The sequence below is a fragment of the Labeo rohita genome, chromosome 21 (assembly GCF_022985175.1).
Source record: "Labeo rohita strain BAU-BD-2019 chromosome 21, IGBB_LRoh.1.0, whole genome shotgun sequence".
NCBI lineage: Eukaryota > Metazoa > Chordata > Actinopteri > Cypriniformes > Cyprinidae > Labeo > Labeo rohita.
In genome coordinates, this window is record NC_066889.1 from 2,382,052 (window position 1) to 2,397,139 (window position 15,088).

The 15,088-nt window shown below is 34.7% G+C and overlaps 2 protein-coding genes across 5 annotated transcripts; one reads left to right on the top strand and one right to left on the bottom strand.

Moving 5' to 3' along the window:
* Window positions 1-1,234: 1,234 nt before the first annotated feature.
* ankrd46a (ankyrin repeat domain 46a) lies at window positions 1,235-4,791 on the bottom strand. Its single transcript, XM_051093566.1, has 4 exons — window positions 4,649-4,791; window positions 2,469-2,793; window positions 2,229-2,387; window positions 1,235-2,137 (listed from the first exon to the last, which is right to left on the bottom strand). The coding sequence occupies exons 2-4, from the start codon at window positions 2,777-2,779 to the stop codon at window positions 1,921-1,923; spliced, it is 687 nt and encodes a 228-aa protein (XP_050949523.1). The 5' UTR covers window positions 2,780-2,793; window positions 4,649-4,791; the 3' UTR covers window positions 1,235-1,920.
* Window positions 3,508-13,823, top strand: atg4a (autophagy related 4A, cysteine peptidase). 4 transcript variants are annotated; one of them, XM_051093562.1, is made up of 13 exons: window positions 4,897-4,936; window positions 5,487-5,588; window positions 6,525-6,596; window positions 6,702-6,800; window positions 8,611-8,712; window positions 8,938-9,010; window positions 9,848-9,927; window positions 10,140-10,339; window positions 10,423-10,501; window positions 10,659-10,804; window positions 12,865-12,921; window positions 13,015-13,126; window positions 13,336-13,823. In XM_051093562.1, exons 1-13 carry the CDS (start codon window positions 4,927-4,929, stop codon window positions 13,398-13,400), a joined length of 1,197 nt encoding a protein of 398 aa, XP_050949519.1. In that variant the 5' UTR covers window positions 4,897-4,926; the 3' UTR covers window positions 13,401-13,823. The 4 variants fall into 4 exon arrangements, with proteins under 4 accessions (XP_050949522.1, XP_050949519.1, XP_050949520.1 ...); XM_051093563.1 differs by lacking the exon at window positions 4,897-4,936 and adding an exon at window positions 4,982-5,007; XM_051093564.1 differs by lacking the exon at window positions 4,897-4,936 and adding an exon at window positions 5,038-5,249.
* The last annotated feature ends 1,265 nt before the right edge of the window (window positions 13,824-15,088 follow it).

The window sequence follows — 15,088 nt, forward strand, 5'->3', positions numbered from 1 at the left end:
TGCGATCTATTAAAATTGTATTTTTATGGAATCAATACATTATAAAATTGCGTAGGCTAATAAAAAGTCATTCATACAGGTTTTTGAAGAAAAAGTTTACAATTAAATTCTTTTTTTTTATTTTGTCGGGGAGGAAATGTCTGTCTATCCAAAAACACACTGTTCAGGGAAGTGTAACCTGTCCTGACCAAATACTTAACATTTCGCATTATGACATCTGTCCACCCTGTTATCCTTACAGTGCAATCTGTAAAATAGTGAAGCTAATGAAGCCCATTATAAGATAGAAAAGAACAATGTGCTAGAAGATCCACATTTAGATTAATTTTAATAGATATACACTATCAGTCAAACGTTTTTTGGACAGTTAGATTTTTAATGTTTTTTAAAGAAGTCTCTTTTGCTCACCAAGCCTGCATTTATTTGATCCAAAACACAGCAAAAACAGTAAAATTCTGAAATATTTTTACTATTTAAAATAACTGTTTTCTATTTGAATCTATTTTAAAATGTAATTTATTCCTGTGATTTCAAAGCTGAATTTTTAGCATCATTACTCCAGTCACATGATCCTTCAGACATCATTCTAATATTTTGATTTGCTGCTCAAAAACATGTATTATTATTATGTTGAAAACAGCTGAGTAGAATTTTTTTAGGTTTCTTTGATGAATAGAAAGTTCTGTAACATTATAAATGTCTTTATCATCACTTTTGATCAATTTCTATAATTAAAAATAAATAAATAAATAAATAAATAAATTATACTGACTCCAAGCTTTTGAATGGTATGTTACAAAACCTTTTTATTTCACTTAAATGCTGATCTTTGTATCTTTCTATTTGTCAAAGAATCATGAAAAATGTACTCAGTTGTTTTAAATATTGATAATAATAATAATAATAATAATAATACATCTTTCTTGATCAACAAATCAGCATATTAGAATGATTTCTGAAGGATCATGTAACACTGAAGACTGGAGTATTAATGCTGAAAATGTAACTGATCACAGGAATACATTTTAAAATATATTCCAATAGAACGCAGTTATATCGTATAGCACAAACATTTCACAATATTACTGCTTTTGCTGTATTTTGGATCAAATAAATGCAGGCTTGGTGAGCAGAAGAGACTTCTTTAAAAAACATCCAGTATAAATTGGACCAATGTTATGTTTTACGCAAATTAGATTAACTCTTCTAAAAAAGAAGAAAGGAGAGAAGAGGGCAGACTTTATGGGACTTTAATGGTTCTAACTTTTACAAAAATATGCATTACAATAAATTGTATTTTACATCAAAGTAAATGTTAATGCTAATACTCATAATTGCTAATTTGACAACCTTTATTTCAAAGTGAAGTTGAGAAAACATGACTGAGGACATGGGAAATTGTCTGTTAAGTGCTTTGTTATTATTATCATTATTATTTTTTTTTTTTTTTGCAAATGGGGAATCATGGTATGAAAGTTCATTAACATTGTTTCATGAGAACATTAAATCCACCAAGCTGCAGAAATGACTCTGAACCATTTCATATACACCGTCAAAGTGCAAGGGTTAAACTCCATATAAAACACTTTTTGCAATCACAAAACTTTAATGTGTAAATCCAATAATTTAAATAATATATAAAAGGTAGTGATGTGGGCTGGTACAGAAATGATAACATGAATGTGAGAATAGACAATAAAAAGATTCTTACAAACATACAAGCAAGATGAAAAACATTTTTAGCACATGAAAGATCTATTTACATTAATATACACAAAATTATTTTAAAATTCAGTCACAAAATGTATGGTTACAATTTAAAGCGTGGTTACACACAATCAGTAACTGCAGGAACAATCATCAGCTAATGCAAGAAAATTTTCTGTGTTTTCTTAAAAATCATTATTTTTAATAAGCATATTAGTGCACAAGTTCCAGCTGGTTAGATGCGAAAGGTAAGACCCCGCTGACATAATACGCAATGCCGAGTGAGAGCAGAGCAATTACGAGGAGCAGCAAGAGCACTCGCCAGAAACCAAGATCTTCCACAAACTCCTGCCATGTGGTACGGAAACTGGACAACACGCCATCGCTGTGATGCAGGTGTGGGTTGAGAAGAGAGTGGCTCTCCATGGCACTGCAGCCAATAAGGAGTAAAAACACTTATGAAGACCAATTCAAAGAAGAAATTCTGATTATTAAATAATAGGGATTGGTAATCATCTCACCTTTCATTCTCAGCCATGTGCATCTTTTCCAGACTAGAATGGGAGCTGCGGTTGAAGCCCTTCACTTCCTGTTCCTCCAGACCCTCCAGCAGATGGAGCGCATCCTTATTCACACCACGTCTCTTGGCCAGCACCAGCGGAGTGGCTCCATTGTGATTACTGTTCAGAATATAAATATTATGTACTGTAAATACTGTGAAACTGTACCATGGCACGTCACAAGTTCATAAAGACACTGACCAGATGTCAATCTTGAGGCCGTTGGACACCAGGAACTGGATGGTGTCTACATGCCCACACATGTGCAGTGCCGTGTTGCCCTGTGAGTCAGTGGCCAACAGATCAGCACCAAACTTATGCAGCAAAGAGCAGATCTCCACATTTCCCCGAGCGGCAGCCAGATGCAACCCGGTTCGTCCGCGGCAGTCCCGGGTGTTTGAGTCGAACCCAGACTCCAGGAGCCGTTTAGTGTGAGCGAGATCACCGTCGATACAAGCCTGCAGCAGTGGCACGGTGGCCTGCAGGGAGTCGTTGATGAAGACGTAGGACATTTTGCACCTGATATCTGAGATAAAAAGCACATTTAGAACATATTTGGTAAAGCAGACATGCCACATCACAGTGATGATTGTAATATTCTGATTTGCTGCTCAAAAAACTTTTCAGATTATTATTATAATAAATATTTTAAACAGCTGAGTATATATTTTTTCAGGATTCTTTGATAAATAGAAAGATCCAAAGATTGATCAAATTAAATTTATCAAAAGTGACGATAAAGACATTTATAATGTTACAAAAGATTTCAGATAAATGCTGTTCTTCTGAACTTTCAACATACTACTACTAATAATAAATGTTTTTGAGCAGCAAATCATAATATTAGAATGATTTCTGAAGGATCATGTGACTGGAGTAAAGATGCTAAAAATTGAAAAGAAATAAAAAAGAAAACAGTTATTTTAAACAGTAAAAATATTTCAGAATTTTGTTGCTGTTTTTGCTGTACTTTGGATCAAATAAATGCAGGCTTGGTGAGCAGAAGAGACTTCTTTAAAAAAAAAAACATTAAAAATCTTACTGTTCAAAAACTTTTGACTGGCAGTGCACATTTCTAATTTCTTTATAATCAGTATGCAGTCATTATGACCCCTTATAAATAGTAATATGTATTTTTACAAATTCATTTCTCACACCACACAGCCATTAATGAACTGCAAATATTTGCTTAAAAAGGCTAAAAACAGATGTAGCACCTAAGGTGAAATATCATCAGTATGGATCTTGGGAGCATGTTATAATCTTAAAACAGGTAAAAGACAGGCCATAATGTAATGGCATTTTGCTTTCAGAATTAATGAACTATATAAACACTTTTGCTCTGTCTAAATACAGTATGTATATCTGCATCAGCCATCAAAAGCCTAATCATTTAACCACTAGTTAAGATATTAAATCTGGGTTTCATCTGCCTTTGTTACAGTGTAATTATACAAAAGTACTGAGTGATATAATTTACTAAATATAGTTACCATAGGGTTTGGATTAGTTGATTCTGGCTATGCATCATTTGCTGTTAATACTCTGGTGCACTGGCGGTCAAATGTTTGGAATAATTATGATTTTTAATGTTTTTCAAAGACGTCTATTCTGCTCAGCAAGGCTGCATTTATTTATTTGATCAAAATACAGTAATATTGTGAAATATTTTTACTATATAAAACAATCATTGTTCTATATGAATATATTTTAAAATATAATTTATTCCTGTGATCAAAGCTGAATTTTCAGCATCATTACTCCAGTCTTCAGTGTCACATAGGGCTGCACAATAAATCAAATTTCTAATTGTGATTACAATTACAGATGCTACAATTATGTAATCGTTCAAAATAAATGCAGGCTTGGTGAGCAGAAGAGACTTTAAAAATTAAAAACATTAAAAATCTTACTGTTCAAAAACTTTTGCAGGTAGTGCAGATTTCTAATTTCTTTATAATCAGTATGCAGTCATTATGACCCCTTATAAATAGTAATATGTATTTTTACAAATTCATTTCTCACACCACACAGCCATTAATGAACTAAAAATATTTGCTTAAAAAGGCTAAAAACAGATGTAGCACCTAAGGTGCACCTTTGTTAGCATGCATTAATGATGGATGCTTTATGTACTAACCATGGGTTAAAGCTTCAAAAACTGTAAGCGTTTATTAAATAAAGATGATTAAATTATGCTGGAAATATCATTCGGATAACATGACAAGTAAACTTTAAGATTGATTAATTTACTAACGTTAGCTAGCGACCTAGCTTGCTCAAGCTAGTATGTTAATCAACAAAACAAACAAAACACACGACTGTAACCAATAACTCCATCTAATAACTTCCTTTATATACTATAAAGGGTAAATCAATACCTCGGAGTGATATCTTGAAGCTGTCTTATAAAATCCGCCGAGTTCCCAGCCTCTGTTGTGGGAAAATAGAAATAAAATGACGTAAAAATATGGAGGGTCGATAGACTACAAGCCCCAGTGTATGTTATAAAAACAAAAAACATTAGACTTCCGCGTCTTAGCCTCACAATCTGGTCAGTGTAGTTTTTCAGGCGCTGCTGACTGTTAGAACGACTTAGACATTTGACTGCGTTACCCACAGTGCACCGCGATGTATTTGTATCCGATGACGGCCGAGGATGGAGGCAGGTAGGGAATTTATGGTTAAAAATACGAAATTGATCAGCAATTTATCGATTCGTTCGGCTGACAACATTCAGGTGACGTTTTAGGGTGGGAAAACGTCGACAAAAGTCTAGTGAGATCTGCTTGGGATTGCTTTAGAGGAAATTTCGTAACTGAGTTTCAAGTTTTCTCATTGTTCTTCAGTGGCCTGTGCATCTCTTACTTGAAAATACAGACAAACAGAGTTCGTCTGATTCACGAGTCGTTGTTGTTTGTGGTTCAGTTGTCCGAAGTTATTCTGTATGTTGGCACGGGCACTAACAAAGAAATTACCGTGGTAAAACCATGTTTGTGGACTTATGTACCATGGTACTCAAGTACCTTCAAGTAAATACATTGTATCTGAAAATGTCATTTTATTATATGTGAGTACCATGGTATTAGCGTCTGGGATCATCCCAGTGTTTTTTTGAGGGATGTTTATGTCATAAACTTCCTAAATGTGAAGTTCTACTCTGTGTTGTTTATCAGCTGTGATTGTTTCACAACACTAACATGTCACCATTTATTTCAGTTCTAGCCAAGTATGAGAATCAAATCAACGTATTCCTAGAAGACTTCCCGGATGTAGACGAGCCAGTATGGATCTTGGGAGCATGTTATAATCTTAAAACAGGTAAAAGACAAACCATAATGTAATGGCATTGTGCTTTCAGAATTAATGAACTATATAAACACTTTTGCTCTGTCTAAATACAGTATGTGTATCTGCGTCTGCCATCAAAAGCCTAATCATTTAACCACTAGTTAAAATATTAAATTTGGGTTTCATCTGCCTTTGTTACAGTGTAATTATACAAAAGTACTGAGTGATGTAATTTACTAAATATAGTTACCATAGGGTTTGGATTAGTTGCTTCTGGCTATGCATCATTTGCTGTTAATACTCTGGTGCACTGGCGGTCATATGTTTGGTATAATTATGATTTTTAATGTTTTTCAAAGAAGTTTATTCTGCTCAGCAAGGCTGCATTTATTTATTTGATCAAAATATTTAATAATTTTTTTAATATTTGATCATTGTTCTATGTGAATATATTTTAAAATATAATTTATTCCTGTGATCAAAGCTGAATTTTCAGCATCATTACTCCAGTCTTCAGTGTCACATAGGGCTGCACAATTAATCAAATTTCTAATTGTGCTTACAATTACAGATGCCACAATTATGTAATCATTCAAAGGCACAGTTACTAAAAAATCCCTACGTTATTTTGCTTTCTTAAGATGTGTGTATGTGTAAGAGTGTGTTTGTTGTTCCTACAGGTTTTTTTTACTTTTTTGTATTTAAAGAAGAAACTATATATAAAAATGTGGCATGCAGGTGCTTCAAAATATGAAAAAAATAGCTTTGCTTCAAAGCTATTCAAAACATCATTCAATATAATTTGCGGTAATCGTAATTAATAATCACAATTACAAATTCAAGGGAATAATTGACAATTATGACTTTTGTCATAATCGTGCAGCCCTAGTGTCACATGATCCTTCACAAGAAATAATTGTAATATGCTGACTCAAGAAACATTTCTGATCACTGATCGTTTTCCAGAGAAGTCAGAGCTGCTCTCAGATGTGCGGTCACGACTGTGGTTCACATATAGGAAAAAGTTTTCTCCCATAGGTAAGTGGCAAGTAAACTAGTCTGAGTAAATGGAGTAGAGCTGACTTCAGTCCTGATTAGAGGATGCTCAGTGTGCTGAGAAGAGTGTTTGCTTGTGGTTTGCAGGAGGAACAGGCCCTTCATCAGACGCAGGCTGGGGCTGCATGCTCCGCTGTGGACAGATGATCCTCGCGCAGGCTTTGGTCTGCAGGCACCTTGGTCGAGGTAAGCAACCGATAACGGGTGTGTGAAATAGATGCTACCATACTAATCATACTTCACAGTTCTGTTTGCATAGAATTCCTGGGTGACCTACATTTGGTAAAATGTACCAGTGTGATTGTTAATATAGAAATTAAATACAAATTCAAAGGAGTAGTGTGAAAACTTAGCACTTTTTTTGAAACAACATATCATTTAATAAATAATAATAAAAAAAAAACGAACAAGCTTTACTATATTCCAGACTATTGAAGAGTTCATCATGTACATTATTGAGATCACCTACAAACATCATAAGTATACCTATACCAGGAAGAAATAATCTTTATTAACAACAAAATGTTTCAATGTTTTCAAAAACATTCTTAAAAGAAGGGTCTCCTCGAAAGTCAGTTTTAAGGACTGTGAAGACTCTGTTAATTTGATTTTATAAAATAGTTAGATAGTTTGCAATAGGTGTTCTTAAAATAGCACAGCCAAATTATGTTGCGTGCCATATAGGTTGGCTTTTATTTTCCAAGGTCTATGAATGCAGTTCTCATTTTAAAATCTGTTAAAAGTGCTATATGGATTTCTTTTTTTTTGTATGGTACTAAAGCTTAATAATACCATAATATGTTTGCATATATACATGATATGAAATATATAATGTCTCGGAATGTGTCAAAGTTTAAATGAATTAATCAAAAGTAGGTCATGACACTTAAATCAAACCGCAATATGGACTAGTATCTGTGAATATTAATATCATTTAAATGTGAATCCTGCATGTTCTGCATGTCTCTGTTTTAATGAATGGAGCAGACGAGTGCTTTTGTTTACTACACACACTGAAGCACGTGTGACACTTGTGGTGATTTCAGCATCTGTCATCTCACTAAATGAGGATATAAATACATGAACAATATCTGCTGAGAGTCACTTCATGAGCATTTGACCGTTCCATTTTAGGAAAACTAGCGTTATATCATATACACACAGAAATGTAAAGGTAGACACGGCAACCCGTCAAAAGAAAAGTCCGGTTTAACTTGAAGACATTGTGCCAGATATATTACTACTACTACTACTACTACTAAAATGAAACAAACATTATTTTTTAGGGTATAATCACACAACATTTCTTCCATGCTTTAATTTTAATAGTAAATTCCCCTTTTTTTGCCAAAAAAAAGTTTGCTTAATTTTCAATAATTAAGAGATAAATGAAATTAATGTTTTATACCTTCATTTGAAAACCAGAACATTTTAAATACACAACACCGAATTTCTGAGGGTAAAAAACCTTTCAAAAGGCTATTTTAAGAATAAATTTTAATCAATTAAATATGCATTCAAATAATTAGACACATAATTTGATAATAATAAAACATGGTGAGAAAAAATAAAACATTTCATAGGGCCCTAAACATGTCATTTTGTTAAACTTTTAGTAAATTGTTGTGAAATTGTATAAGTGTCATGATTTTAATCAATTAGACATGCTCTTTGATTAATACAATTTAATTTAACCATTAAAAAGGAATTGAGAAAAATTAAAATGGGAAAAAATGGAATTTGGGAAAAAATAAAACAGATTTCATAGGGCCCTAATTAACTTGCAGTGTAACAGTGTTCATCGCTTTCAATTGTTAATTGCACTTGTTCTTGTTGCACGTGCTCAATTTGGCAACTTGTGTGAGTGTCCAGTGTGAGAAGGAATGGGTGTGAAAAACACTTCTTCAATATTCTCTCCAATATTTTGAATTTGGACTGCAGCACCCATTTCAACCCCTAGCTGTCGGCATTACAAGTATTACACTGTGTGTTCTAGATTGGAGATGGGATTCAGAGAAACGTCAGCCCAAAGAGTATCATCGCATCTTGCACTGCTTTTTAGACAAGAAGGATAGCTGCTACTCTATCCATCAGATGGGTAAGGCATATAATGTGTGTATGAGTGATTGTGTTGCTGCCTACAACCATATCATTCAAGACCATTATTACTGGCTCAGCCCTCTCAATGTCCATTGCACTTGTTTTATTTAAAACCATTAGTTCAGAGCAAATGCACACCAATGCATTGTGTATCTGAAAGTCTGTGTATGTGAATACTGTACATTATAGTGGTACTGAAGTACTGTGTGTCCTGTTTGAGTAGCTCAGATGGGCGTTGGGGAGGGCAAGTCTGTTGGAGAATGGTATGGACCGAACACAGTGGCGCAAGTACTTAAGCAAGTATAATTGTCTTTTCCAAAGGCTGCTATCTTAAAAATAATTTTTTGGTGTTTTTTTTAATGCTGTGGTTTTACAGATTCCAAATCTGATGTGCGTCTGTGTGTGTGTTTTTTTCATATTAAAAAACAGGAATAAACAGGAATAAACAATATTAGCACTAGCAGTCATGTTAAAACATTTTGTTTGAATACAATTTTCAGCATTTTATTTCAGCTTTATTTGTTAAAAGAATAGTGAAAATGTCAAAAAATTGCTTGAAGTGTCATCACCCTCAGGCTATCCAAGATATTTGAGGAGATTGTTTCTTCATGGGAACGGATTTAAAGACGTCATTTGCTCACCAGTGGATCCTCTGCATTGAATGGGTGCCATCAGAATCCAAACAGCAATATTACAGAGGACTTGTATTTTAGCTGGAAGCATCAGTTTGAAGTTAAAAACATCTTAATGACACAGCTTTTGTTTTCACAAGATGTTAACTGATGGACTGGAGTAATGTGGATTAGTTGTGGATTATTGTGATGTTTTTATCAGCTGTTTAGACTCTCATTCTGACGGCACCCATTCACTGCAGAGGATCCATTGATGAGTAAGTGATGGAATGACACATTTTTTCAAATCTTCCCATGAAGAAACAAACTCATCTTGGATGACTTGAGGCTGAAGACTTTATAATATGTATAATAATATATATAATAATAATATGTGCGCTTTACAAGATTTTTTTTGACGAATGCCACATTGATTCCTTCCATAAAATGAAAGCATTTAAATGTCAAAGTTTAAATGCAACATTCTGGATGAACTAACAGCAAATGTCTGTTTGCTTGCAGGAAACTTGCCCTGTTTGATGATTGGAATACTCTGGCTGTTTATGTGGCAATGGACAACACGGTTGTTATCGAAGACATCAGTAAGTGTATTTTTCTGATCAGCACTTTATACAGTACTGATTGTTTCAAAGCTGCTTCACAGTAATAAACAGGAAAATAATAGTGATAATATTCACCAATTATGAAACAACTTCAATTCATCTATAAATAGGTTTTCTGCAGGCTTTTATGAAGGTAAATATAATCTCTCTTCCAACGTTCTTGATGTTCTCACCTCTTTCCTCTGAACCAGAGAAACAGTGTAAGCAGCCAGGCCGGGAAAGCAGGTCCAGGGCTGGTCCCTGTGGTCGAGGAGAAGTGTCAGCGTCAGGCCAGAGCTGTTCACTTAACTTTCAGTCCCAAAGGCCCCTGGACTGGAGGCCCCTGCTGTTGGTCATTCCTCTGCGAATGGGCATTAACAGCATCAACCCCGTCTACATTCAGGCCTTCAAAGTACAACACTTTTCTATTTTCATTATCTTTCTCAGTTTTTTCATGTGTCATACTCATACATGTGTTTCAACTTCTTTTACCAGGAGTGTTTTAAGATGCCTCAGTCATGTGGTGTTTTGGGAGGAAAGCCTAACCTGGCCTATTATTTTATTGGATTTATCGGTGAGTTTTCTTAGTTCTTAGAGTTTGGGCTAATAAAATTACATTCTTAATACGGATGATGCATATTTCCCCTAGAAAATGAATTGATCAAAGGCATCAAAGCAATGCTTTATCCTGGAAATGTGTTCTTGAGGCATTCTCATTTTGGCTTTTTCAGATGATGAGTTGATCTATCTGGACCCTCACACTACGCAGCAGGCCGTGGACACTGAATCAGGCGGTGCTGTGGACGACCAGAGCTATCACTGTCAGAGGACCCCACACCGCATGAAAATCACTAGCCTGGATCCGTCTGTCGCACTGGTGAGAGCTCAAAGCACATCAATGCTGACAGAGAAGTTAATTCGGCTCTGGCATCTGGCACACAGATCTCTTTGAAAACAGAGACGGCGTGCCAATAGTGCTACAACTGACAAAAAAACACGGAATTGCATCTAAATGCCCATTTTTGGCAAGTAACCTCATTAAATGAGATTGAATGACCGTAAAGATTTAGAAGAAAACAGGATGTGTGTCAGGTCCGCATCATGTGAATCATTTTAGCGCTGTTTTTAAAGTGAAACCTGCTGCAGTCTGTCATTGATGGAAATCAAAGAAACAAAAGAAAAACAGAAATCACTCACTGCTCCGCTCGCTGATTACTTTTGTAGCTTGAGTAAAATAATCTATATTCAGTTTTTAGTTTGTGCATATATGATTAATAGTTATGTGAAGATTGTTTTAAGTTCACTTAAATTAAAAGCTGTTATATTTTTCAAAGCCTGTTAAATGTTAAAAAGCTAAAGCTAAACTGTAATGTTGAATAGCTAAAATTAATGGCTAAAACTGATGGGAAATGCATTTAGTATTGCTATCAATGATATTGGCCATCATTAATAATAGGCTATTTAGAAAAAAGAGGCCATTGAACACACATCTAAAATATACCATCTTTATGCTGTTTCTACAATAATTTGGAGATTTAATGTGAATTGATAACAATATAAATATTTTATACTAATATGCGATTAATCACGATTAATTAGTGAACAGTGTTTGATTAATTTAAGTTAGTTTATAAAATTAATTAAAATTAAAATAATAAAAAAATTAAAGTCACAATATGAAATTAAATAAGCAAAGTAATTTTGCTTAAGATTTAAGGATTAAATCATTATTGCAGTTATTAATATGTTTGTTAAAGCAATAAGCCCCAAGAAGCCATGGTTTACGTTGAATTTATAATAGCTAAGGGGGATAAAACCCCCTTAGCTGTTATAAATTCACTCTAAACCACGGCTTCATGGAGCTTATTGCTATAATAAAATGGTTATTCCATATATGTAGTAAGGTTTCACAAAAACTCTTAAGGGGTTGTTCACACAGGACGCATTTTTTAATTCGGAGTGTCTATTTACACTAAGTGCAAATAGCCCGCCTTGTTGGCAGAGGCTATTTACACAAATTCTGCCCATGAACATATGACACTACAGAGGACGCCTGTTAAGCAACAGCTCCAGTGGCACAGTTAGTAAAGCACATACCGTTGGGTTCGAACCCGCCTTTTGCCGAACTTTTTTTTCCCTGTTCAAGTCTTACATTGGATCGGAAAGGCATTTATCTTCAATAACAATGAAGGAAATAATTAAAAAAGTGGAAAATAAAGTATTGTTTAGACTAGAGTGTAGGGCATTTATTGTCCCAATAAAGTGGCATCCATATAATAATTTGAATTAAAACTATAATTTACACTCAATAGGTTATTATTGCATACTGCTTTAGAATGTACTACAATATTGGGGTGCAGATAATTGCCTCTATTTACAATAAGTATTATAAATAGCAAAAAAATCCTGCTATTTTAACAGAGTGTAAATACAATCTATAGCTGTTTACACTTGTAAATGTGTGTAAATAGAACCCGTTGTAATTAGCATCTATCGTTAAGAACTTACTGTAAATAGCATCTATTTAAGCATGGTGTCAGGTTAAAAAAATTTCAACTTTTACATGCAGCGCCGCTCATCAGTGTCAGATTCAAAACAGTGGACCAATCAGAAGACCCCGGAGGCGGGGCAAGCAATGCAAGCTTTTGTTTACAGTAGCAAGTTGACATGACAACTGTTTTATTTGATGCCAATATATATATAAAAAAAACATATTCCAGGATGACAAATGATTAAAAAACATGTTACAGAATATTCATATATCAAAAATAAAGCCCAGCTTTCTGTTTTATCTGCTCATGAAGGCAAATCACTTGAGACCATTTGATTTCTCAACAAATAAATGAGAGAACGAGCTGAACGTTTTTCTGTTACAGATGTTAGAATGCATTCAGGGTTTGATTTCATGGATCGGTAAACGTGAATGTTTGTCCTCAGGGTTTTTTCTGCAAGAGTGAGAAGGACTTTGACAGCTGGTGTAATCTGGTTCAGCAGGTTAGACTCTCACATGCATGCAGAACCTATCAAGAACGTGATTTACCCGCTCGCTTTTTTTTACAGTTTTAACTTGTTATTATTATTTTTAAGGAGCTCCTCAAGAAAGGAAATTTGCGGATGTTCGAGCTGGTAGAAAAACACCCCTCTCATTGGCCTCCGTTCATTCCTCCCACCAAACCAGAGGTGCAGACCACAGGAGCAGGTACTGAGGAATAAGCGGCGAATTTTCTATGAAGCCTGTATTTATAATGCATTATCAGGATGTTCTTATGCATGCTTAATCATCATGCGTTATGTCATTAATTTGGCGTACCAAATCTGTAAGTCCTTTGTTCATCTTTGGAAGGCAAACTGAGTTTGTTTCATAAGCTAAACCTCATTCCTCCCTTCTGTGCCCTACCTTCGTTCTAGAGTTCATCGAGTCCCCAGACAAGCTTTTTGAGTCTGAAGAGGAGTTTGAGATCCTAAATGTGTGATCGATCCACGGACGAAGAGATGTCAGTAGCCTTCCTCTGCTCCACACTGCACAAGTGCCTCCGATCAACACCAAGCACACGCTTCCCATACGCAAAAAACAACAGCAGAGCAGACAACCAGTGAAAACCAGTGAGCTTGTTCTGTGGCGAACAGGAAAATAACAAGCCAAGGATCCCGTAGCAATTTGTGTGACGTTTAGCCTCGTCCAGAGGTCATATAAGAGACTTGTGTTTTTAACTATGGAAACAAACAAAACTCAACGAGTTTGCATGAACTTTTTCGTACTGTATCATGGAGTGGTAAAGGCTTTTTTTAATGAGGATGATATCTTCACAACCTCAACACACTCTACCTCCTGACTGCAGGAGATGGAGAATATGCAGACATCTTTAATTCAGTGTTAAAAAAAAAAAAAGACAACCTTATTGGTTCTAAAAAAGTGCCTCTCTTTTTGACATATTTATGATTCTGACTGGTAAAGGTGATGTTTCCTTTCCTTATTACAATGGGTTAATTATTTCACCCACCCCTGCACATCTGTAAATATGGCTTCAAATGAAAATATTTAATGATGTTTAGCGCGTTTATGATCGGTCCTATCACTTTTTTAAAGGAAATAAACTGTAAAGCAACCTAAATATGAGTTCCTATCATTTATTGGTGAATATTGTCAATTTCATGTCCACACTGTCTTTGTATGTTTATAAAAGATGACAAATCTGAACAGGACTCTTCTTTGGTCTATGTGTGCAATCATATATTGTGTAATACGTATTCAAAGAAAGGATGTACAGTTGAGGTCAGAAGTTTACATAAACCTTCCAGAATCTGCAAAATGTTCATTATTTAACCAAAATAAGAGGGATCATACAAAATTCATGTTATTTTTTATTTAGTACTGACCTGAATATGATATTTCACATAGAAGATGTTTACATATAGTCCACAAGAGAAAATAATAGTTGAATTTCTAAAAACTACCCCGTTCAAAAGTTTACATACACTTAATTCTTAATACTGTTGTTACCTGAATGATCCACAGCTTCAAACGCTCACTGATGCTCCAAAAGGAAACACAATGCATTAAGAGCCGGGGGGTGAAAACTTTTGAATGGATCGAGGATGTGCACATTTTTCTTATTTTGCCTAAATATCATACTTTTTCATTTAGTACTGCCCTTCAGAGGCTACAGAAGACACTTGCATGTTTCCCAGAAGGCAAAATAAGTTACATTTACAGTGATCTTCAAATTCAAAAAGTTCAAAAGTTTTTACCCCCCTGGCTTTTAATACATTGTGTTTCCTTCTGGAGCATCAGTGAGCGTTTGAACCTTCTGTAATAGCTGCATTTGAGTCCCTCAGTTGTCCTCAGTGTGAAAAGACGGATCTCAAAATCATACAGTCATTGTTGGAAAGGGTTCAAATACACAAAAATTCTTGAAAACCAAAGAATTTGTGGGACCTGAAGGATTTTTCTGAAGAACAGCAGGCAGTTTAACTGTTCATGACAAACAATGGACTCATGAACAACTATCACAAAAACAAACAAACAAACAAAACAGCTGTGGATCATTCAGGTAACAACACAGTTTTAAGAATCAATTGTATGTAAACTTTTGAAACTTTTGAAAATAACATTTTGCAGATTCTGCAAGGTTTATGGAAACTTTTGACTTCAACTGTATTG